The sequence below is a fragment of the Histomonas meleagridis genome (genome assembly GCF_020186115.1).
Source record: "Histomonas meleagridis strain 2922-C6/04-10x chromosome Unknown contig_16, whole genome shotgun sequence".
NCBI lineage: Eukaryota > Parabasalia > Tritrichomonadida > Dientamoebidae > Histomonas > Histomonas meleagridis.
The window spans coordinates 1,304,839-1,326,966 of NW_027150781.1; the positions used below are offsets into that span (position 1 = coordinate 1,304,839).

General features: G+C 30.0%; 8 protein-coding genes across 8 annotated transcripts; 2 read left to right on the forward strand and 6 right to left on the reverse strand.

The window, feature by feature from the left end:
- Positions 1–131: 131 nt before the first annotated feature.
- On the reverse strand, positions 132–1,172 carry GO595_002268 (NAD-dependent glycerol-3-phosphate dehydrogenase family protein; the record flags this gene model as incomplete). The annotated part of the gene is made up of 1 exon (XM_067915159.1): positions 132–1,172. One exon carries the CDS (start codon positions 1,170–1,172, stop codon positions 132–134), a length of 1,041 nt encoding a protein of 346 aa, XP_067777954.1.
- An 866-nt stretch (positions 1,173–2,038) lies between these two features.
- Positions 2,039–3,265, reverse strand: GO595_002269 (TPR Domain containing protein; the record flags this gene model as incomplete). The annotated part of the gene is made up of 1 exon (XM_067915160.1): positions 2,039–3,265. One exon carries the CDS (start codon positions 3,263–3,265, stop codon positions 2,039–2,041), a length of 1,227 nt encoding a protein of 408 aa, XP_067777955.1.
- A 1,478-nt stretch (positions 3,266–4,743) lies between these two features.
- GO595_002270 (ADP-ribosylation factor 1) lies at positions 4,744–5,295 on the reverse strand (the record flags this gene model as incomplete). The annotated part of the gene is made up of 1 exon (XM_067915161.1): positions 4,744–5,295. The coding sequence occupies one exon, from the start codon at positions 5,293–5,295 to the stop codon at positions 4,744–4,746; it is 552 nt and encodes a 183-aa protein (XP_067777956.1).
- Positions 5,296–6,228: 933 nt separating this feature from the next.
- On the reverse strand, positions 6,229–6,885 carry GO595_002271 (uncharacterized protein; the record flags this gene model as incomplete). The annotated part of the gene is made up of 1 exon (XM_067915162.1): positions 6,229–6,885. The coding sequence occupies one exon, from the start codon at positions 6,883–6,885 to the stop codon at positions 6,229–6,231; it is 657 nt and encodes a 218-aa protein (XP_067777957.1).
- A 254-nt stretch (positions 6,886–7,139) lies between these two features.
- GO595_002272 (uncharacterized protein) lies at positions 7,140–7,718 on the reverse strand (the record flags this gene model as incomplete). Its single annotated transcript, XM_067915163.1, has 1 exon — positions 7,140–7,718. The coding sequence occupies one exon, from the start codon at positions 7,716–7,718 to the stop codon at positions 7,140–7,142; it is 579 nt and encodes a 192-aa protein (XP_067777958.1).
- Positions 7,719–11,049: 3,331 nt separating this feature from the next.
- Positions 11,050–14,142, forward strand: GO595_002273 (dnaK protein; the record flags this gene model as incomplete). Its single annotated transcript, XM_067915164.1, has 1 exon — positions 11,050–14,142. The coding sequence occupies one exon, from the start codon at positions 11,050–11,052 to the stop codon at positions 14,140–14,142; it is 3,093 nt and encodes a 1,030-aa protein (XP_067777959.1).
- A 102-nt stretch (positions 14,143–14,244) lies between these two features.
- On the forward strand, positions 14,245–16,110 carry GO595_002274 (E3 ubiquitin-protein ligase BRE1; the record flags this gene model as incomplete). Its single annotated transcript, XM_067915165.1, has 1 exon — positions 14,245–16,110. The coding sequence occupies one exon, from the start codon at positions 14,245–14,247 to the stop codon at positions 16,108–16,110; it is 1,866 nt and encodes a 621-aa protein (XP_067777960.1).
- A 3,690-nt stretch (positions 16,111–19,800) lies between these two features.
- On the reverse strand, positions 19,801–21,099 carry GO595_002275 (Oxysterol-binding protein; the record flags this gene model as incomplete). Its single annotated transcript, XM_067915166.1, has 1 exon — positions 19,801–21,099. The coding sequence occupies one exon, from the start codon at positions 21,097–21,099 to the stop codon at positions 19,801–19,803; it is 1,299 nt and encodes a 432-aa protein (XP_067777961.1).
- Between the last annotated feature and the right edge of the window lie 1,029 nt (positions 21,100–22,128).

The window sequence follows — 22,128 nt, forward strand, 5'->3', positions numbered from 1 at the left end:
AGGTCACAATTTATCATACGAGAGGCCTATCGTGTTTACAACAAAAAAAAGTTTCTATGAAATTCATAGAAAAAAAATTGAATATAAAATCGTTATTTGGTGTACGACGAGAGATAACAAGTTAATACATTTTATTGATAAAGCTCTAAAATTGACGATGGTGGATCTAACCCTTCAACAATTCGATATGTTTTTGTAATTAGTGGGAACTTATTTGCTTCTTTTCTTATATCTAATATTTTATAGATTTCTCGTGCAGCAATTGTACCCTGAAGTTTTTGACCTTTAAGAAGTTCTCTTTCAATTTCATCCCACTTTTTCCCTGTTTTAACAAATTCAATGGCACATTTTCGATTTCGTCCACCATATGCAGTTGCAATCAAATCAGCAGTACCACAAGACTCGAGAAGTGTTTTCTCTTTGATATTTTTATCCGGAAAGTACCATTTTGCAAATTTGTACATTTCTTCAAGTCCAATACGAATTATAGCTGCTTTTGTATTTTCACCGTATCCAAGTCCATCAATGAATCCCGCAGCAAGAGCTATGACATTCTTCAAGGTTCCCAATAATTGTTGAAAACAAACATCATCAATAATCCTGCACTTGAAGTACTTACAGTTGAATAATGGGAACCACCTTTCAGCTATATTCCGATCAGAGAATGCAATTGTTCCTTCAGAGAATTGTTCCATTGCAACATTCCTAGCGATATTTGCACCTGATAAACCACCACAAGGGAACCCGAGTACCCTTTCGACTGTTTCTGGTATTAGTTCGATTTTATCGTCTTTGATTGAGACACCTTTTGTGAGATTTATTCCTGATGAGTTTGGGGCTGCTTTGCCTTTAATCTTTTCGAGGAGCCCAGGAAGGTACTGATGTGGTGTGACGAAAACAAAATAATCACAACCTTCTGCAGCTTCTGAGAGATCAGAGATAGCTAAAATATTATCTGGTAATTTAATTCCTGGTAAATATTTTATGTTTTCATGTGTTTCGTTGATTATATCAACTAATGATCTTCCATTAACGATTTCATTATAAACATACATTCGAATTGTTGGATCGAATGAATCCTTTAATGGCTCGTTTTTAATATTTTCTGCAATGATTTTTGTAACTGTTGATCCCCAGTTACCAGATCCGACAATGCAAACCTTATGTACCATGCAAAACTTTGGCCCGATTGAAATCCAACCGTTGATTCAATAAATTGTTTAACGAGTACTTTTTTCAATGTGTGAAATTGAATGCAGCGACCTCTCTTTATTACAAATTTCAGTCTATCGTCCAGTTGTTTGGTCGCTACTTGGTCCAATATTGTGAAGCGCGATAAGACATTTTCAAACCCCAAAAAAATGATGACATGTGATGTGAAAATATTTTTATATTTCATATTTAACTTTTTCCCTATTTAGTTAAACGCATATAATGGTTTAAAACCAATGATTGATTCTGTTTTGTTTTTAGGTTATTTTACAAAAGATTTTTCAATTCTATTTCGTGTGGAAGGTTTACATTAATAATTTTTTTTGAAGCATACAATGCAAGCAAATAAAATAAATCCAAAAAGTTATATATACCTACTTTAATGGAATTACTTAAATCAAGAAAACCTTAAATTAATTGAACAAACATTTTATATGAGTTGGATTCCTCATACAATTTTATCTAAATAAGAAATTTATAAACAAAGCAAACTAAAGAAGAAGAAATCGACAAAAATATTCATAAAATTATTATAATTTTTGTTAATCATTTGGTTGGTGTTCGTTCACAAGAATCATCTTGTATAGAATGAATAATAATAGTTAATTAGACCATAATCATTAATTTCAATTATGAATTTTATTCATTGTTTTGTTTAAGTTTCATTAATATTACAATAATGTTCCTGATACCATGTTTTAAATTGTAATTAACTTTATCATTATGAGATAAATCAAAGTGAATGCCTTGTTACATATCGCTATGTGTTTCAGCTAATGTACAAATTTTATATCGAATTCTCATTAAAATCAAAACATCCGCAACATTACTCTTTACTTATCTGATTAATTTTCCTAAACAAAGGAACAATTTCATTTCTATAGTTCGGGTATTCCTTTTCCAGTTCCGGCTCTTCCCTCAGCAATCTTTTAAACCTATTAAATGTTTCCAACGCGTCTTTATAATTCCCGTGCCGATAATAACAAATTGCCAAATTTATCAAAATTTGATGCGAATAAATTTTTTGCAATTCGTAGTTAAATATTTCTTCCGCTTCATCGTATTCCCCAATGTTCATCAAAGCAACTGCGAGTCCAACTGCTGCACCTCTTACACTTGGATCTAATTTCTTTGCCCGCCTTAATATTATCGCTGCGCTGCAGTACATTTTCATGTTTAAAAATATTAATCCGATGTTCGAAAGTGGCAACGATTCATATGGAGCAAGGAAATTGGCTTTTTTAAAGCATGCAATGGCCGCCTCGTTTCGATGTTTGGCATATATTAGTAAACCAACGTTATTCCAGAGTGATGGTGAATTCATGAGATTTTGAAATGACCGTCGATAGAGATTAAGGCTTTCAGAAACGTGGTTTTGCTCTTGAAGAATTGAGCCTGAATATAATAATGACATTGAATCTTGTTCATTTTTGGAATATGATTGCTCAAAATTTGTTAATGCTTTTTCAAGCTTGGTTTGTGAAATAAGAAGTTTGCCTATGCGCCGTCGAAGGTTTGGATTGTTTGAATGATATTTGAGTGATTCTTTAATGATGATTTCAAGTGAAGAAGTATCATGTTGAAGGTCGTAGATATTAATAAGTTCAAGAAATGTTTCAAGACGTGGATCTGCATCAAGTGCAAATTGAAATGATTCAATGGATTCGGAAAATTTCCGGAGACGATAATAATTTAGTCCTAATAATTGATATACTTCCCATATATTACCTTCAGGATTTTCTTCTAATTTAAGTAATATCTTTAGTGATTGTTGAAAGCGACCAAGAAAGAATAAGCACTTAGCAATTTCAAGAGAATGCCGAATATTTTCTGAATCTAAATCATACGCTAATTGAAAACAACCCAAAGCTTCATCAATACGACCTTGCGCACGAAGAACACAACCTTTTAACGAAAGAGCTTCGGCATTATCCGGAGTTTTACGAAGAATCTGATCAACAACGTTCATGCACATATCAAATTGTTCAAGAACATAAAAGCGATGTGCAAGCCACTCGCTAGGGTGTCGATCAAGAATTCTCACATTGTTCATCTAGCAAATCCGTTTAAGAACGTTTTTTCTTAACGTTCGATTTGTTGTTTGTACTTTTTAGGCAATAAAAAATATTTATTTGTATAATTTATAAAACAACGATTCTAAGTTGTGCTAAAAATAAATTTCTAAAATAAACCAGGTCGCCACTTGAGAAATTTTTATCATCAAATTTTGTAAATGGGAGAAAAATTTGAATGAATTTTTTCCCTTGTCGTTTTCAGATTCTCAAATCAATATAATATAAAATTCGTCTAAAATTTCTCATGAATGACTAGAAAAAATAAATAAAAAAAAAAAATCGATTAAAAATTATATTTCATGAGTAACAAAATTTTTTGATTTAAAATATAAATTTTTATATAGTTCATGAAATGCTTACATATGGAATGAAAAAAGATGAAAAAAATATACTTTTTGGGAGTTGAAGTACTTCAACTCTTATTTTTTTGTATGAATAATATTCTCTAAAAATCCTAATAATTTGGAATACATTAGTACAAATTTAGTCAATTTTTATACATGAATTACTGCATTGATTTGATGATGCTATAAAAACAACTCTACTTTCCTGCAATTTCACAGATTAAATACACAGTAGGTTTTAGGCATGTTAAATTAAATTTTTTTAGTTAATATGACCATTTTTAATGAATTTATTGCTGGCTTGAAATTTTGTCCAGAAGAGTCATACAAAGATCTGTGCTTGTTTTCGTAGCAACTTCCAAAAGGTTTTCAAAGTCAACTGTGTTATCCTTTTTTTCAATAGCAATGTCACTAATAAGATCTTATTGACAAGACAGGCTTATTAAATTTAGTACATATTTGGGCAATTGAAGTTCCCTCCATTTCAACACATGCAACATCGCTGAACAATTCTTTGATTTTTTGAACTTGCTCATCAGTTCTTATAAACGAGTCAGACGAACCCAAAAGGCCGTAATGAACTTTTGTTGGAATTTTTGATTCACTTTCTAATTCTTTTATCATTTGAATTAATTCTTTTGATACATTATTATATCTTGGTTGATCATATGGAACTTGACCAGGAAGAAATCCCAAGTTTGTTGCATCCACATCCGTGTAAATAAATTCTTCTGCAATAAATAAATCAAGAAGTTTTTGTCCTTCTTTAAATCCACCTGCAACTCCGACATTAATAATAATATCCGGTTCGTATTTCATAATCATTACAGTTGTTGTAAGTGCTGAATTAACTTTTCCAACTCCGCTTAATGTAATGATTAGTTCCAAACCAGAATATTGAACAATATAAAATTTTTTTCCATATATTTCTTCTACATTTGTTTGTTCTTTTGTGAACCTTTTGACAAGCTCGTCTAACTCATAAGTCATGGCTTCAATAAAACCTATTCTCTTTGCACGCATTTTCTGTTGTAAAATGGTGAAGTGATACTTAACGTATGAAGAAAAGATCCTTAACAATTGATTTATTCATGTTTAAAAGCATAAATATGTTATTTTTTGTGATTAATTTGTTGTTCAAGCCATTCTAATCCACTTTGTAAGCCATCTCCTGTAATAGCACATGCTTTAGTCATGAACCATTTGCGATTTTTAACTTCAGCTAAGCCAAGCCTTGCTACAAGTTTGTCTGGTTGAACAGCATCTGGTAGATCTTGTTTATTTGCATATATTAGTAAAGATGTTTCACGCAATTCGTCCTCTTTTAATAATTTTTGCAGTTCATCCCTTGCATCGTCAAGGCTAGTTGTATCATTTGAATCCACTACAAAAATTATACCTTGGGTATCATGAAAATATTGTCTGTATAAAGTATCAAAAAACATTTCTCTATTGTTACCTCCCGTGTCCCACATCTCAAGTTGCAAGGTTTTGTATTTGACTGTTTGAATGTTAAAGCCAATTGTTGGGATTGTTGGTAAATTTTCGGCGTTCATGAGTTTACAAAGAAGTTTGGTTTTTCCTGATCCATTGGTGCCCATAACAAATATTTTGATTTTTTGATTGCCTGAATCTTTGCAAGCACCACTGAGGAAAGAACCCATTTAAACAAAACATTCGACCAGTTAACAATTCAAAATTTAATTAAGCAAAGTTTTGCCCCTTTTTCATTGTTTGTCAATGTTAGCTCGATCTTTTATTTTTGTTTATATATCAAGTCTTGACAATCTGCATTAGTTAATTTCAAGAAATATATTTTTATTAGTAATTTAAAATAATTTTCAATTTTGAAATTGTTAAACAAATAATTTGTATAGTATCTTTTATAAATATTCCATGTAAAGCAATTAATTGAGTTGAGGTTGTGTTGAACGAAAGTATTTATTAAATTGATTTGCAGTTAAATAATAAAAAATAACGCATGAGTTGTTATTATTCCTAATCCAGAATTCTTTGCTTTCTCCAAAATATATATATTGCAGATAATATTAATTACAGAATATATAGCATCCATCACGTTTTTCTGTTCAAATGTGGAGTGAAATTAAGTTTTGTAATGAAATATTTTTGTTCAACAAACTCTATTTCCTGCCTTTTTATTCATATGTTCAAGGCATTTAAAAATTATTTGGTCATTAAATTTATCATTGATCTTACTTTTTTCAAAATAATATGAAGAATTTATTTAAAAAAATTTACTAATTAAATTATTAAGATCTTTTGAAGTGTATTTTCAAAGAAAACATATACATAGAAAATGCCACTTTCAGCATTATTTTTTAGATGATAGGAGCTAAAACACCAAACATAATAATACATAATAATCTTGAACCTCATAAATGATGAATTAACGAATAAGTTAATTCAAATGAAATCTCAAAAACATCACGAAATGATGAAATCGAAAAACTTCAAGAAATGTCATCACAAACAAATAACATTGTAAGCAATCAGTCGAAAGTTACTTTGTTTCATTAATTGATTCTTCACCAAATTTTTCTTTGATTAAATGATTTGATTATTTACTTATGATATCCTCAAACGAATGCTATGAATGCGCACACAGCTTTTCCATCCACATTCTTTGCATATACCGCATAATTTCCATCTCCGTCGCCACTATACGTCACCACTCCGCCGGGCACCAGCATCATCAATTCTTCCGATTCCATCAATTTCATATACAGCTCGCTGAACTCTTGAAACAATTTATTTTCTCCTTTTGCCTTATATGATCCATCTCTCACAACGAATTCTCCGATTGTATCTGCTGAATCATTTTCGTCATGAATTTCGATATCATTTTCATTATAAAAATGTGAATGCGTAACAAACATTACCATACCGACATTACAATCAACTGTACCACATTTCACGAAGCCATTTACTTCTTCTTTTTCTTCATCTTCATTAGAGTAAATCTGATTTGGTATTTCATCTATTAAATTTACATAGTTCTCATGTACCATAATCAAATGACTTACAGAGTTGTCTTGTTCCTTAATTAATGGAATCCATTTACCACCCAAACAGTGATTAACTTTTGTAGTTTCTTCAAAATTAACAAATATTTCTCCAGGATCAATAGCTAAAAGCATTTCGTCATCCATTAAATCGATTGTTTTTTCAGGTATTGGAACTTTCCATCTCGTAGGCTTAGGTTTGTTATCAGTATTAACATTATTATTTACCATCTAAACAATTCCCATCCAAGTAATACTTTTACGTAGAAATCCAATCGATGCATTATTTGAATATGTAAAATGAACATGAGTTGAAAGAACTGTAATATTTCTTGGATAATTAACACTTCCAGCAAAAACTTCATTACCTCCAAAACTTTGACGATAACAAAAAATCGGAGCGCCAACATGAGATAATATATAATATTCATCAACTTCTTCATAATTGGGAGCTCTTAATTCTAATGGTATATCACCAAAACCTTTTATGATTCGATAACGATTAAAGGTGTAACTGGTAAATAATTAATGTATCCATCTTTGGTCATTTTATTAAACCCTTCTTCTGAGCAGGGAATATATTGCGTACATTCATTAGCATATTTGGGAGTTTCATACGTATAATCAGTGAGAATGAATTTAAGATCTGATATTTTGCTGACGTAAGCGTGATACGTTTCGCTTGTGATAGTGGGATCGTAAATGGGTTCTGAAACTACAATTACAAGACGTTCGTCAGATATTGTCGAAATACATTTCAAACTAAAATCTTCAATTGGAATTTCTTTTTCAACATCGAAAAGTTGATGAGTTATCGGATTGTAAAGTTTAAGTTGGAGTTTTTTAATTAAGAAACCAGAGCCAATTTCGTTGTGCTGGAATAAAATGCCTTTGCCTGGAATTGATACTATATTGGGATCAAATATTTTGGAATTTTCATCAACACATTGAAGAACTAGTTCATCATTTTGACGTTCAATTCGAAATAGATAATTATAAATAACAACATAGTTCTGTCCCTCAAAGTTTTGCGCGATAATATATGGAGATGGATGTTGTGGCATAAAAACATTGAATACAAATGGTTTACCATTTAACAAAAAATATTGTACAAAGAGGATGAAACGAAATTATATTATCACGATTTTGATCAGGAACTTGACCATATATAAGCTTCATATTATTCGGTAATGACAATTGTTGCGAGTTAAAAAAACATTGGGCGTTGTTCTTGGAGAATTGGAATTTTGCACGTGATGTTTCTTATATCGCAATTTTGTTGAAAATCTCTATTTACATATTTAACATCACCATCATCTTCGATTATTTTGCCAAAAGCAGTAATGTGGCTTTCCATTGTGACAAAACACTTTGTGATCTCACATTTATGAGGGAAATAATAAACGGATATTGGAGCACCCTATTGTAAATTAAACATAAACTTCTCAAATGTATTAACATTCTCCATGAGTAAATTGACTCTTTCAAAAGTAGGTTGCCATGCCAACATGAAGGTGTCCTTAGATGCTGGGAATTCAATCCAATATAAATTTTAAATGATTGATTTTTTGGGACAGAAGCCACTTCAAAATTTTTATTTGCTGACAAACTATATAAAAATTAAAGATTTATTTCCATTTTTAGTTGTATATCTAAAGGTTGTTCACCTATCTACATGTTTTTCCTGGATTAATTTAACTATTTCTGTATAGCCTTTTGAAGTCGCTATCATAAGTGCTGTATTAAATAATACAACTAATTTCCTTATATTGTTTTAAAATATCAAATTATAAAAAATGATATCATATAAAGCAAATAAATAGCTTTAGCATTAATATCAATTCCTTCTTGTTCAAGAAGTAATTTAACTACTTCTGTATGACCATTATAAGATGCACAAAGAAGTGCTGTCCAAAATAAAATAAATAATTTCCAAATATTATTTTGACATATAAAATTATTAAAATAAATATTAAATAAAACAAATAAATAGCTTTAGCATTAATATCAATTCCTTCTTGTTCAAGAAGTAATTTTACTATTTCTGTATAACCATTTTCAGATGCATACATAAGTGCTGTCCAAAATAAAATAAATAATTTCCAAATATTATTTTGACATATAAAATTATTAAAACATATACAAAATAAAACAAATAAATATCTTTAGCATTAACATCAATTCCTTCTTGTTCAAGAAGTAATTTTACTATTTCTAATTTTCCATTTTTAGATGTCGAAATAAGAGCAGTTTTAAATATTTTTAACAATTTTCAAATATTATTTAAAAACATTATATTATTAAAATAAACTTTAAATATGTTCTAAAAATATTTTTAACATTAATATCCAAATTATTTTGCTTTAAAATATATTTAACAAGTTCAGTATTTCCTGATGCTGATGAATAAACAAAAATATCTAATGGAATTTGATTGCTTAAAATAAAATACTTAACAAGATATAAGTTACCAATTTTCGCTGATTTATGAATAATATCATCATTAATTTTCATTCCTTCACCAAGTAAAAACGAAAAAATTTCATAATTATAATATAAAACACAATTTTTGCCCAATTTTTCAATATTATCAATACCAATTATCTTGTTTTCATAAAGATATTTAAAGATATCATTTCGATGAAATTGTATTGCTGTCTCATATGCACCTTCAAATGATGAATAATTTTGTTCACATAAATGAATGATTTCTTCGTTTCCGCCTGCAATTGCATATTTACCTGTGTTATATACATTTGCATTATTCATAAGTAAATATTTAAAACATTTTATAGAAGAAAAAAATGCTGCATAATCAATTAATGTAACATCCTTTTCATTAATAAATGAACATCTTTCATAAGGAGACGGTTTGATTTTTTGGTTAAAATCAAAATTTGTTTGTGATGATATTTCTTGAAGTTTTTCTATTTCATCGTTTTGAATTATTTGTGCAATTTCATTCGTATTAACTCCATCTTCAATATATTTCTTATGAAGCTCCCAATCATTCTTTGAAAGTTCTTCATAATTTGCAAATAAAAAATTTCTAAAACCGTAATATTTCGATCTTTTTAATTCATCTTCTGACATATAATGAGCAAAAAATAGTCTTCTTTGGTTTTTAATATTTTTTGGTTCAAGTAAATTATGATCAATCATATAGTGTAATAAATAATTTGATTCTTGCGAATTTTTGGTAAGAATAAATCGTATAAATTCATCAAGAAAACCTGAAACATTTTGATTTTTATCTTCAAATCTTTTAACTTCTTGTAAAAAACTCAAATAAATATCAGTATTATCCTTTCTTATTTCAAGCATTATGTATATCATTTGTGTAATGATAATTTTATAAGATAATGGGTGATCATTATCAAATTTGTTAATTATTGAATTTGCTGATTGAACTATATTTTTTGTATTTAAGTTGAAAATAATTTGTTTTATGGTTAATAAAAAATCATAAAAATCCTGTGATTTTAGGCTTATCTCTTGTTCACCAGGTTTTTCCATCAAAATGGACGTTAGAAACCGTTTAAGATCATAACTATGGATAATCATACCAAAAACACACAATGGAATACATTATTCAATTAATCATTTTAATTGGACAAAAATTTCTGCTTTTTTGAAATTTATCAGATTTTTATTGGCATTTTTTTGCATTTTGATTTAATCTCAGTATTGCAAAAATTAAAGTCAATTAAGATCATCTCTTTAAGTTTTGATGTTATGATCTTTTTCTTGAGCAAATATATCAATTATATGAATGAAAAAATTTTATTTATTTCAAAATCCAAAAACCGTTAAATCATTTGACTTTAATACGACCGTTTACGAAGCATTACAAAATATTTTTTATTGAATTTTCAATTGAAAACTATTAGTTTGAACTAAACTGATGGGGACTACTTTTGATCGTTTTTAACAGAAATACCATTCAAAAAGTTGGATTTGGTGTCACCATTTTTGAATATCAGTTTATATGATAACATTATGTGGAAGAAGTTGTCAAATAATTTAAGTCTATTTCAATTTTTATTCATTCTAATTAAAAGTACAACTGATTTAGTTTATTCGGCACTATTTTCTATGAGACACCATTTTATCCTTATGCAATCTTGTGGAACAGCCACTTTTCACTTTTGAATTTCCCAAACAATTATTTGGAACCAATTTAAAAGACATTTTCCTCCAACTTCTGTTTGCGTTTTTGTCTCTGGCCAAATATCGGATTTTTGCCAACAGTTGAAGCCAGACACGAAAAAACGACAACGGCAATGTCCAAAGTTTCACACCAAAATAAAAAACAAATTGTGTCAAAAACTCAAAAAAAAAGCCATTTAAACTTTTCAAATAAATTGACAGTAACTTTGGCCGACCAGATAAGTAATGTTTTTTGGATTCGTAGGCCTCGCATTCTCTGCGATATTTGGCATTGATTTCGGAAGCGAATCCATCAAAGCAAGTATGGCGTTATCAGGGAAGAGTATTCACGTTGCTCTTAACGCACAATCCAAACGTTTATCTCCATCATATTTCTCATTTTTCAACACATCTTCACCAAAGAACACTGTTCCCGGTGAAGACGGACATTGGCACAAAGACGAGCTACGAAATTACACATGGCTTTTCTTCGATGCCGCTCGATCAAATTATTTCAGATTCCCAAATAACACTATCAAAGGAATGTCGCCAATGCTCGAAAGGGTTCATGGGTTCGACCGTCGTGAATCGTTAGCAATTACTCTTCGTCATCTTATATCTTCAATAGACGACGGAAGATGGAAACCAGAAGCGGCCAAAATCGTTTTCGCTGTCGAACCACTGATGACACACGAAGAACGATTTGCAGTTTTCGAAGCGATCCAAATAATGAACGCATCACTTACACACATCATCGATTACCCAACAGCTGCAGCAGAGCTTTACGCACTCGAAAAACATTCGTCGTATTTACGCAAAGATAAAACAGTTGTTTTCATTGATATCGGCGCAACGAATTCATGGGCATCAGTTTTTCTCTTCCAAAACACTCATCGCCAGCCAACGATTACAGAGTTATCACTTGTTACGAAAGCGAATCTTGGCGGCAATTTGATTGACAAATATATTTGTGATTTGGCATTAAAGAAATATGCCGAAACATATTCAATTCCTGTTCCAACTGATCCTAAAATCGTCTTACGCTTTATGGAGGAGTCACGTAAAGTCAAAGAGTTACTTACTCTGAATAAGGAAGCAGATATCCATTTGGAAGATGTTGAACCAGACCGAAGTTTCAACTTTAAATTAACGTTAGAAGAGTTCCAAAGTTTGTTGAAAGATTTTGGTGAAACATTATCAGAGATATATCAAGAAGTTATAGCTAAAGCAGGACTCGAATCCAAAGACATCGATTCCATTGAACTTATTGGAGGCTCAACACGTATTCCATATTTACAAGACGTATTGATTAAGGAGAGTGGACTTAGTAAGTTAAATCGTACGATGAATAGTGATGAAGCAGTTGCATTAGGTGCAGGTTATGTTGGAGCATCAGAAAGTACATTATTTATTATTAAGAAGATAACAATGAAAGCGTTTTGTAATATGAATGTGTTTTTGTTACATGGTAATAATGAAGAAATCCAAATCTTTAATGAGACTTCTTATTTAACAGATACTTATAAATATACTTTCGATGCGAAAGATAATGATAACATTACTATAATGGCAGGTAATCCACCAACTAAAGTTATTACTATGTTTATGAACTTATCAAATAATACAAAACCTTCTTCAAAGATTGTATTAAATATTGGATTTAATGAATTTACTATTCCGAATATTACTTCAATTAAATTAAATGGATTTAATTATAATATGTCAAAGGCAATCTTTTATCATAATGATTGGGAATATGATTATGATCATTTAAATCAAAGTTTCGAATTTGTTCATGAATTTGATAATATCGATAAAGAACGTAAAGAATTCCAAGAAGCATTTGATAGTTATGAAAGTTATATTTTCACAATTAAAGATAAAGTTCGATATGTACCAGAATTCCAACGTGTATTAAATGAAACTGAAGGTGAATATTTAATTAGTGTTGCTGAAGAACATCGTAAATGGCTTGATGAAAATGCCGGTAAATTAACTTTAGATATGATCAAAGAACATCATGATAAACTTAAGGATGTATTAAAAGAACCAGAAAGACGTGAAGATCATTTCAATAAAATTAATGATACAATTCGAGATTTCGAAAAATCACTTGAAAGAATGTATAAAGAAATCACTGAAACTTGGCCTAAGAAGAAGAAATGGATGCCAAAAGAAAAAATAGAACAATCTTGGGAATCTTATAATAATAGTCTTGATTATCTTAATGAAGAAAAAGCTTTCGCTATTGGTAAAAGAATGTATGAAGCTCCTCATGCTTGGTGGAATCAAATTAATGTTCAACGTCAAATTATGGAATTTAACTTCAACAAGACATGTGAAATGAAAAAGCCCACCCCGACACCAAAGCCGACTCCGATAGATCCAAATAGTACTAATGTAACTGATAGTAATGAAGTTAAAGCAGATAAGAAAGAAGAAGAAGAACATGAAGAATCACCAGAAGAAAAGCAGAAGAAAGAAGAGAAGAAACGTATGAAAGAAATTGAGTTAAAGAATCATCGTGAAGAATTCCTTGATCATTTAGAAGAATTTAGAATTTTCTTTGATAAATGTAATGAAAATATCGATGATTATCCTGAAGATGTTAAGAAAGAATATAAGAGATTATGCGAAGATTATCGAGATATGCATTTCAAGTATATGGATCAACATGAGAAATATGTAAGAGATGCTAAAGATGATCATCGACCTCCACCACCTCCAAGAAGGCCTCGAAGACCAAGAAGACATCCAAGATCACCTGAAGAAATTAGAAGAAGAGAAGAAGAAAGAATTAGAAGAGAAGAAGAGGAAAGAGAAAGAATGGAAGAAGAAAGAAGAAGAAATGAAGAGGAAAGATTAAGAATTGAAGAGGAAAGAAGAAGATTCGATGAAGAAAAAAGAAGAATTGAAGATGAACATGGTATTCCTCATGATGATGAAAATGATGATTTCATTCCTCCTCCACCTCCTGCTGATGCTGATCGTCATTTGCCGCCGCCTCCTCCACCTCCTGTTCGTCCTCCTCATCATCCTCCTCCGCCTCCACATCATCATTTCGATGATGATGATGACTTCTATTATGAGGAAGAAGAAGACGATTTCCTCCAAGTCGTTGAGCATCCTCCTACAAAACCACCTCCACCTCCAACTTTACCTTCTAAGACTGATAAAATTGTAAAAGAAGAATCAGAAGAAACTAAAGTTGAAGAAACTTCTACAGAAAAAGAAGAAAAGAAAGAGGAGACTTCTGAAGAAGAGAAGAAACCTGAGAAAGAAGAAGAATCATCTGTTGTAAAAGAAGAAGAAAGGACTGGAAGTGGTGATGAACTCTAAACAATAACATAAAAAAATTTTTTTTTAAATTTGATGCGACAAAACCGTTATTTGATGTGTTTGCGGCCGTTTATTCCTAAATTGGCGGTTTGAAGTAGGAATATGGCCGACACCGAACACGACTTTGCGGCAATTGAGGATCTACTGAGGAAAACAGAAACAATTCAAGAAAACGAAAGGAATTTTTTTGAGGGAATTGCGTCTTTAATTGCTTATCAATATAATCTTTGTTCAAAATTTGTTGCGCCAGCTACTGACTTAATAAAACAGATACATAAACTTGAGGAAAGAAATAAAGTTCCTCAAATTAAATTTCCAAATGATTCTACTTCAATTTCTAAAACATCAAGATTTATTGAACTAGAACAAGCATTGACAAAAGAAATTTGGCAGGTCATTTCGCCTAATGAAGATGCAATAGAATCTTTTCAATTGTCTCATGATGCTTTTTATAATATTCTTCATCGTCGAAATGAAGCATTTTCTCATCATATTGAATCATTTCCTATAATAAGTGATGCAGAATATCTTGATGAAACAATTAAAGAAGAAAAACAAGAACAATTAGATGATATAAAAAATTTTTTGAAAAAAATAGAATCTAAACTTACATGTCAAATAAGCAGTAATGAAAATATCAAAGGGTTTAAACCAACCTATGAAATTATCCAAGAAATTGATGCAAATCTTAATGGTAATTTTTCGGAAAACAACATCAACAAATATTATGAAGAATTAAAACGAACAGAAAAAGAACTTTCGCAATCCTTAATCGATGCCACTAATATATATAATGAATATATGGAGAATTCAAATTTTCCATCATCAGATATTCTTCATAATTTACCACAATATCAAGAATTAATGGCTTCTTTGTCATATAGTTCTGTTATTGCGCGTAATAATCTTTTAGTTCATTCTCGTAAAATCCGTGATTTAATTGAACGGTTCAAAGAAACACAAGAAAAATTTAATGAATGTTTTGTTTTACCTAAAATTGATTTCCATGAAAAAGAAATGGTCCTTCAAAATGATATAAGGTCTTATGTTTCACATCGTAAAATTTTATTTTTACAAAATCTCTTAAAGAAACCTGGATTTGGCAAACCGTCTGACAAACCGCCGGAGTGGAATTCGTTAGAGTTTTCAAAAAGTGAAGCCGAGTTTTTGAGGACTTTACACAATCTCCTAACCGACGAACGATACGAAGAATGTTTACAACTTTTAGAGATGAGTTTTGAACGTTATACTAATTCTAAGGAAGATATTCAAAATGAAATTAAACAAATTGAGTTATGTCATGAGAATGCAGAAAAGTCACGAGAAGAAATGTTTAAACATACAGTTCCACATATTAATGATAAGATGGAAACACAAGTAATGGAGAAGCGACAAGAGAATGAAACATTATATAATGAGATACGAATGGAATTAGACGCAATGAACAATGATCTTTTAACCACTATCAATAACACGAATGAAATACTGAATTCGATAACATTCGAAAGTATATTTCCGCATCAATTCGAACAATTAATGAACGGATTAATAGACAAAGAGCCGAAGAAAGATTTACTGCGAAAGAAAATCGAAAATGTTAAAGAAGAAATTGATGAGAAACAAAATAATAACAACAAAATACGAAAAGAAATCGAAAACATGAAATATAAATTAAATGAAAAACAAAAACAATTCGAAGAATCAAAACTCCGCGCAGAGAAAAACCCAAAGAAATATAACGAAAGTAACGTCGAAAACGATTCGGAAGACGAAGAGTTCAACGACCTGAAGGAGAAGTACTACTGCGTGTGCCACGAGAACCCGCGCGACACAGTGATACTGAAGTGCGGTCACACGTTCTGCAGCAAGTGCATGAAAGAAAGGATAAAGGCAAGAAACAGAAAGTGCGGACACTGCGGACAGTCATTCGACCCGAACTCTGAAGTCAGCCCAATTAGATGGAACTGAGTAAATGATGTTAAAGATGATTTGATTTGTGTTTTGGATGTTGCGTAATTATTATGTGTGTTATGAAATGGGAAATATAGCAAATGTCAATTAACTTTATGATGGAATTATCATTGTTGTTAATGGATGGAACTGAGTAAATGATGTTAAAAATGATTTGATTTGTGTTTTGGATGTTGCGTAATTATTATGTGGTGTTATGAAATGGGAAATATCGCAAATGTCAATTAACTTTATGATGGAATTATCATTGTTTTTAATATATGGAACTGAGTAAATGATGTTAAAGATAATTTGATTTGTCTTAAAAATATTTTTAACATTGCGTTAATTATATGATATTCTTCTTAAAAGAAAAATTATCGCAACTGTAAATTAGCTTGATAAATGGAATTATCATTGTTCTTAATAGATGGATCATGGATTACCGCCATGCATTAGCTTTGAATTGGTTTTGTTGTATTCCAGATAGTAAATTATAGCTATAAGTGAAAAAACAATCTACAGGAATCGATTTCAAATATTTGTTGAAACTTTATATGATATTTAAAATATTTTTTTTTATTACAAATTGAAAATTCTAAAATATTAATACATTTATTTGTTATATTATTTTTTACTTTCTTATTTTCTTATATTTATTCCATGAAAAAATTCTTAAATATTTTGAAGTGTTTGACCCTTACAATAAAAAAATATAAATGGTGAAAATGTTTAATTCGAATCATAAAAGTTTTATCTAAAACTAAAATTACTTCTTGCTATCATTTGATAAATATGCATTCAAATCAAACATTCCAATGTTAGATAAAAATGAATACTTAGAAATATTAGTTGCAAAAGTATCGAAATCAATAGTTCCTTTTTTATCAGGATCAAAGTTTTGAACTGTTGTTTCAACTAAAACTTTTATTTGATCATTAGGAAGATATGCCATTTTTCTATGTGCAATAAGTAACATAATTTCTCTAAGATCAGTTGTTTTTATAATGCCATCTTTGTCAAGATCGAATAGATTGAATCCAAATTTCAATCTTTCCATTGGAGATGCCCTTTCGCAAATAGAAGAAAATCCCTGAATAAATTCTATAAAATCAATAGCACCATCACCATTCAGATCAAATGCTGCAAATACATATTCAGCTAATTCCAAACTTGAAATACCAAAAATATCTTTAAAACATTGTACTTTAATTCCAGGATTATGTTTATATTCTTTAACAAAACCTTTAAATTTAGTATAAAATATTTTGATTTCATCAGCTGTAAAGTGTGTTGATTCAACCAAATCTTCAAGCATTTTGTTTGTAAGTTTCTCTTTTTTAAATATTAAAGAAATTTTACTTCCACTACTTCCCATATAAAGCAAATGATTTTAATAAAAAGATAAAAACATGGGAATTCAAATTGACATAAATATTCTATTCAAATGAAAAAGCAAATTTTATGGATTTTAATTTTCAAAAAAGATGTTGATGAAATGAGACAGATTTTGTTTAAACGGTACCCAGAAAACAAGAAATGACAAACGGTAAAAACGGTTTTATTTATCCAAATAATTGACTGCGGCAAAAAATTTGAAAGCATTATTAAGAAGTAAATGGATGCTTCCATTTTCCTTCGGCAAATACATTAAATATCATTTGGAAGGAACAACAAAATACCATATACAAAATCATATAACATATGTTTTTGTTAATAAATCTGATCTCAATTTTTTTTAACTGATTATTCTTCAACATAGGCTGTAAATTTATTAATTATCTGGATTATATATATATATATATATAAGTTTTTAATTTCTCGTTACTTAATTTTATGTTATCTGTTGCAACAAAATGTGATGGAACAAGAATTAAGATTAAAATGTCAGGTAAAATATGAATAATAGAACCTAAATAAATGTTGATCATCATTTTGCAGAATATAAATCAATATAAGTAGGAGTAATATTTGGAAAAATACTCGCCATCTCCTTATTTAATTTCTAATAGTGACAAAATACTAACGAATATCGACATTTTTTTTTCGTTTATGATAATCCCTGGTATCGATGCATCAAAAGCCATTCCAATTATAAAATTTTGATTTAAGTCTCAATTATGTCCAATTTTTTAAAAATGAATTAAAGAATTCTAGAAAATAAAAATAATATTATACATTTTCTGTAAATTATTTTTGGTTACAAGAAATTTTTGTTTGATATGGAGATTTATATCTGGTCGAATGAAAAACCGTTTCTTCAATTTTGAATGCATTCAAATATCAGAAAAAGAATTTTTCGAATGATTCTTTTATATACTCTTCTAGTAAGTGGAAAAGGCTGTAATATCAGCGATGTAAAATACGCTATGTTACGTTTACCTTCTTTTTTTCGCTTAAAATTACAATTGAGGCTATCAAATATATATCAAGATTGTAGTTTATCTCAATTAACTCGCTTCTTGCCAATAGCTATATTTCTCTTCTGTTTACTTTGCGTTTTTTGGCTTATAAAGTTAGTACGAAATCGTCAATATCGAACCAAAATGCATTATCTTATTACGATTTATTATGGATTATGTATTATTTCATGTTGCCTTGATTATCGTATTCAATATAAAACGAATGAAGGTGAATCAATTTCTAATTTTATAACAAATTCATCATCTTTTATTCGGGTTCTAGTTTCAACCTATGGTCCAATAATACTTTTTTTAGTTTCTCTTGGTTATGATCTCATTACAAATGAAATTCCCTTATTTGAATTTATTATTTTCATTCTTTTAATTTTACGATTTAATTTAACCAGAGATTTCATTTCTAATATTTTTGTCGGGCCCATCCAAAAGCTAATTGACATACCAAATATTTTATTGCTGTATTTTCTTATTCTCCGATCAACAAAATCCGGTGGAAGAAAATTTTCGGAGTTATTTACAAACGATGAAATGGAATACAATTACATATATCCGACCATTGTTTCGTCGAAATACATTACGTTTATAACATTTTTATCAACGTTTCTTTTGATCATATTATATACATTTGTGAAAACATTTTTGTTCGCAAGATGTGCGCTGCACTCGATGCACTTGTTGTTCTGCTTCTTTTTGTATAGAGTTTTCATTGTGAGCTATAAAAAATTAACAAAAACAGAAATATTGTTTAATTTGGATCCGGAAATCGCTGTGTCTTCAGTTGTGAACCAATACCAATGAGATATTTCTGTTTTTTTTATATCTCTTATTAAACCATTCTCTCTAGTTAAAATTTTGTGTTTTTAAAGCTGAAAATTGTTTTTAATAAAAATTCAAAAAATTATTTTAACTTCTCATATTAGTACATGTGTTATTGACTTATAAACAAGAATAACTTGTGCTGCTTCCATTTTAAGTTGGCTTGACAATTAGGCACATTCACATTTCCAATTTCAATAATTCCCATCAATGAAAAGCATAAAAGTTGTTAGATCACATTAAATAAATTCGAAAAATTAATACTTTCACTATCAAGATTCTCTATAAATTACATGCATATCAAGTTAACGATCATTTATTATGTTATACATTGCATAGGTTTCAATGAATGAAATATTAATATCATCAAACATTTGCATTGAAACGAAACGACAAATTTAACAAAGCAAAAAAATTTTCTGTTTCTATTCACTTAACTTTTTACTGATGTTCCGTCAACACAGTATTTAATTTAATTTAATATATTAACATTTGTTCTGTGGATTGCGTTTTCTGTCTCTTCCTGTATTTCCTTTATTGTCTTTGTCACTCCTTCGTCCAGTGCCATTTGTATCAGCTTCGGCCTTTCGAATGGCGGCGGCATTGTCTGCGGCGGCTCGCTCTCGTCATACGGCTGCAAGTTCAAGTCGTTTGGCACATATCTTTTCGTTTCTTCGTCGAAGTGGAATGCCTGATATTGCCATTCGAGATTATTCTGTTCGAAGAACTCGCGTTCTTTTCTTTGTTTCTCTTCGAGCGCATATTTATGATTTGTGGCATTAATGGTGTCATCTTTCTTGAGATATAATGAAACATATTTCCAAAGATTTTGTGACTCATATTCACTTTGTTCTTCAAGTGGTGGCGCAACAATCTGAAGTGGAATAGAAAAACGAACATTAAATGGTATAAAGGTTTGTTGCTTACGTGAATCTTTCACACGCATGTGAGTTGACCAGCGACCCTCAAACGATATGGGACCGTTACGGGCAAAGGGTAATTCAGGGGTAAAAATATAACCGTTAAATCTGTTGCCGCGCTTTTCAAAAATCCCTTTGGAAAGAAAGTTGATGATGGAAGTGACACCCGTTTGAATGCAGCGAATACGAACAGTACCAACAATTTCCATACGAAGTCGACCAAAAATTAAACCACAACCATACATATCAGGAAAATTAAACTCATAAGTTTCCCCTATTTTGGTTAACTCAAGGTTAACACGTGTATTCTCATGATCCATTTTGGCTGCAACAGAATTACCGAGAAATTGTGATCGCATTTCTGTATGACCCCAAACTATAACACCGCCTTTACGATCACAATAATGAAAAGCAGAGATTGGCGGATGATGAGAAACTTGTTCTGCAATATATGTACCAATGATTTCATTATCTTGTGATATTAAAGCTGACCTAAACACCTCACCAAGAAGAGAATTGTATGGTTTTCGAGGTGCACGAGGTGAAAGATGGAAACCAGATACAATCCATGTGACTAGATGAAGACAACGAAGCATTGGATCAGGTTCTGTTTCAATTTGTCTTAGAATATCTGCATGAGCCATCCAATCTGTGAATCTTTGTATTGTTGATCGAGTTTCAAGAAAATAAGTAGGAAGATTAATACGTGATAAACTCATTCCAATATGAAGTTGCTTCATCAAATGCCACACAATGGACCACTTTTGAGGAGGAATTTCTTCTTCTTCGAAATCATCAAGTTGATCAAATTGATCTAAATTGATGTCTGCTTCAGAGTTTTCCTTCTTCATTTTAAAACCGTTTTCAATCGAATAAAAATTGACAAATTCACATTTCATAACTTTTGAATGGATTGAATAAACCTTTTTGTGAAGGGTGTTTAATAAAAATTGTTACTTGAGTGGCTACAAAGTGAATATAAAAAGAAGATTCAATAAGCATATAGAAATAATTGAATACTAAAGTCTGCGTTGGTCATTCCTATCAACTTTTTGATTTCGACTTTCAAAGAAATCGATCACATCGAGTTATTGGCTTGCTCCTTTGTGTTTTTGATTACTGAAGATTTTAACTATGAAGATCAATGATTTCATCATTTAAATACAGTTTTTATTTTGGAATTATTATTTAATTAGTAGCTTACTAATTAGTTGAGTACTATGACATTTACCATTTTAAGCTTTTTGCTCTCTTTCAATGGGGTGTTTCAGCTAATCTAACTGATGATGCGTAATTTTTCATTCATTTTCAAAATCCCATTTTCAACACTAATTATTTGTCTAGTATAATGTGTATCTAAAAGACACTGGTCTGTGATAGCAATAAAAGGGAAAAAGATGTTCAATTGAGGTTCAAAACTTTTTTATAAATAAAAGCATTTATGTAATATTTTGTAAATAACCTTTATTACCAAGGTTAAAGTAGACTCTTTCATTGCCACCTGAAATTCTATAAATATGGAAGCATATATGCAAAAAAATGGCAACACATTTTTTGTAAAAATGACTACAAAAAAACACTATCGGGCGGTTATTATCGTAATCACAAAAAGTTGTTATCATATAAAAGTGACTTTTTCCATTCGTTCGACTAACTTCGACATTTGACACAATAATTTATTTGTCAATATTTTTCTTTGCTTATTCAAATATGGTAACAAACTTAGTCAAATTTCGAAATCAGTGAAAAATCAAATTTTATTAGAAATTTTGAAAAATAACAATATTTCTACTACTGCTGTGATATCAAGAGTTATCAAGAATCAAGCAAAACATTAATTTTATTATCAAAAGAAGAATGCAAAAAAGTCACTTTTATAT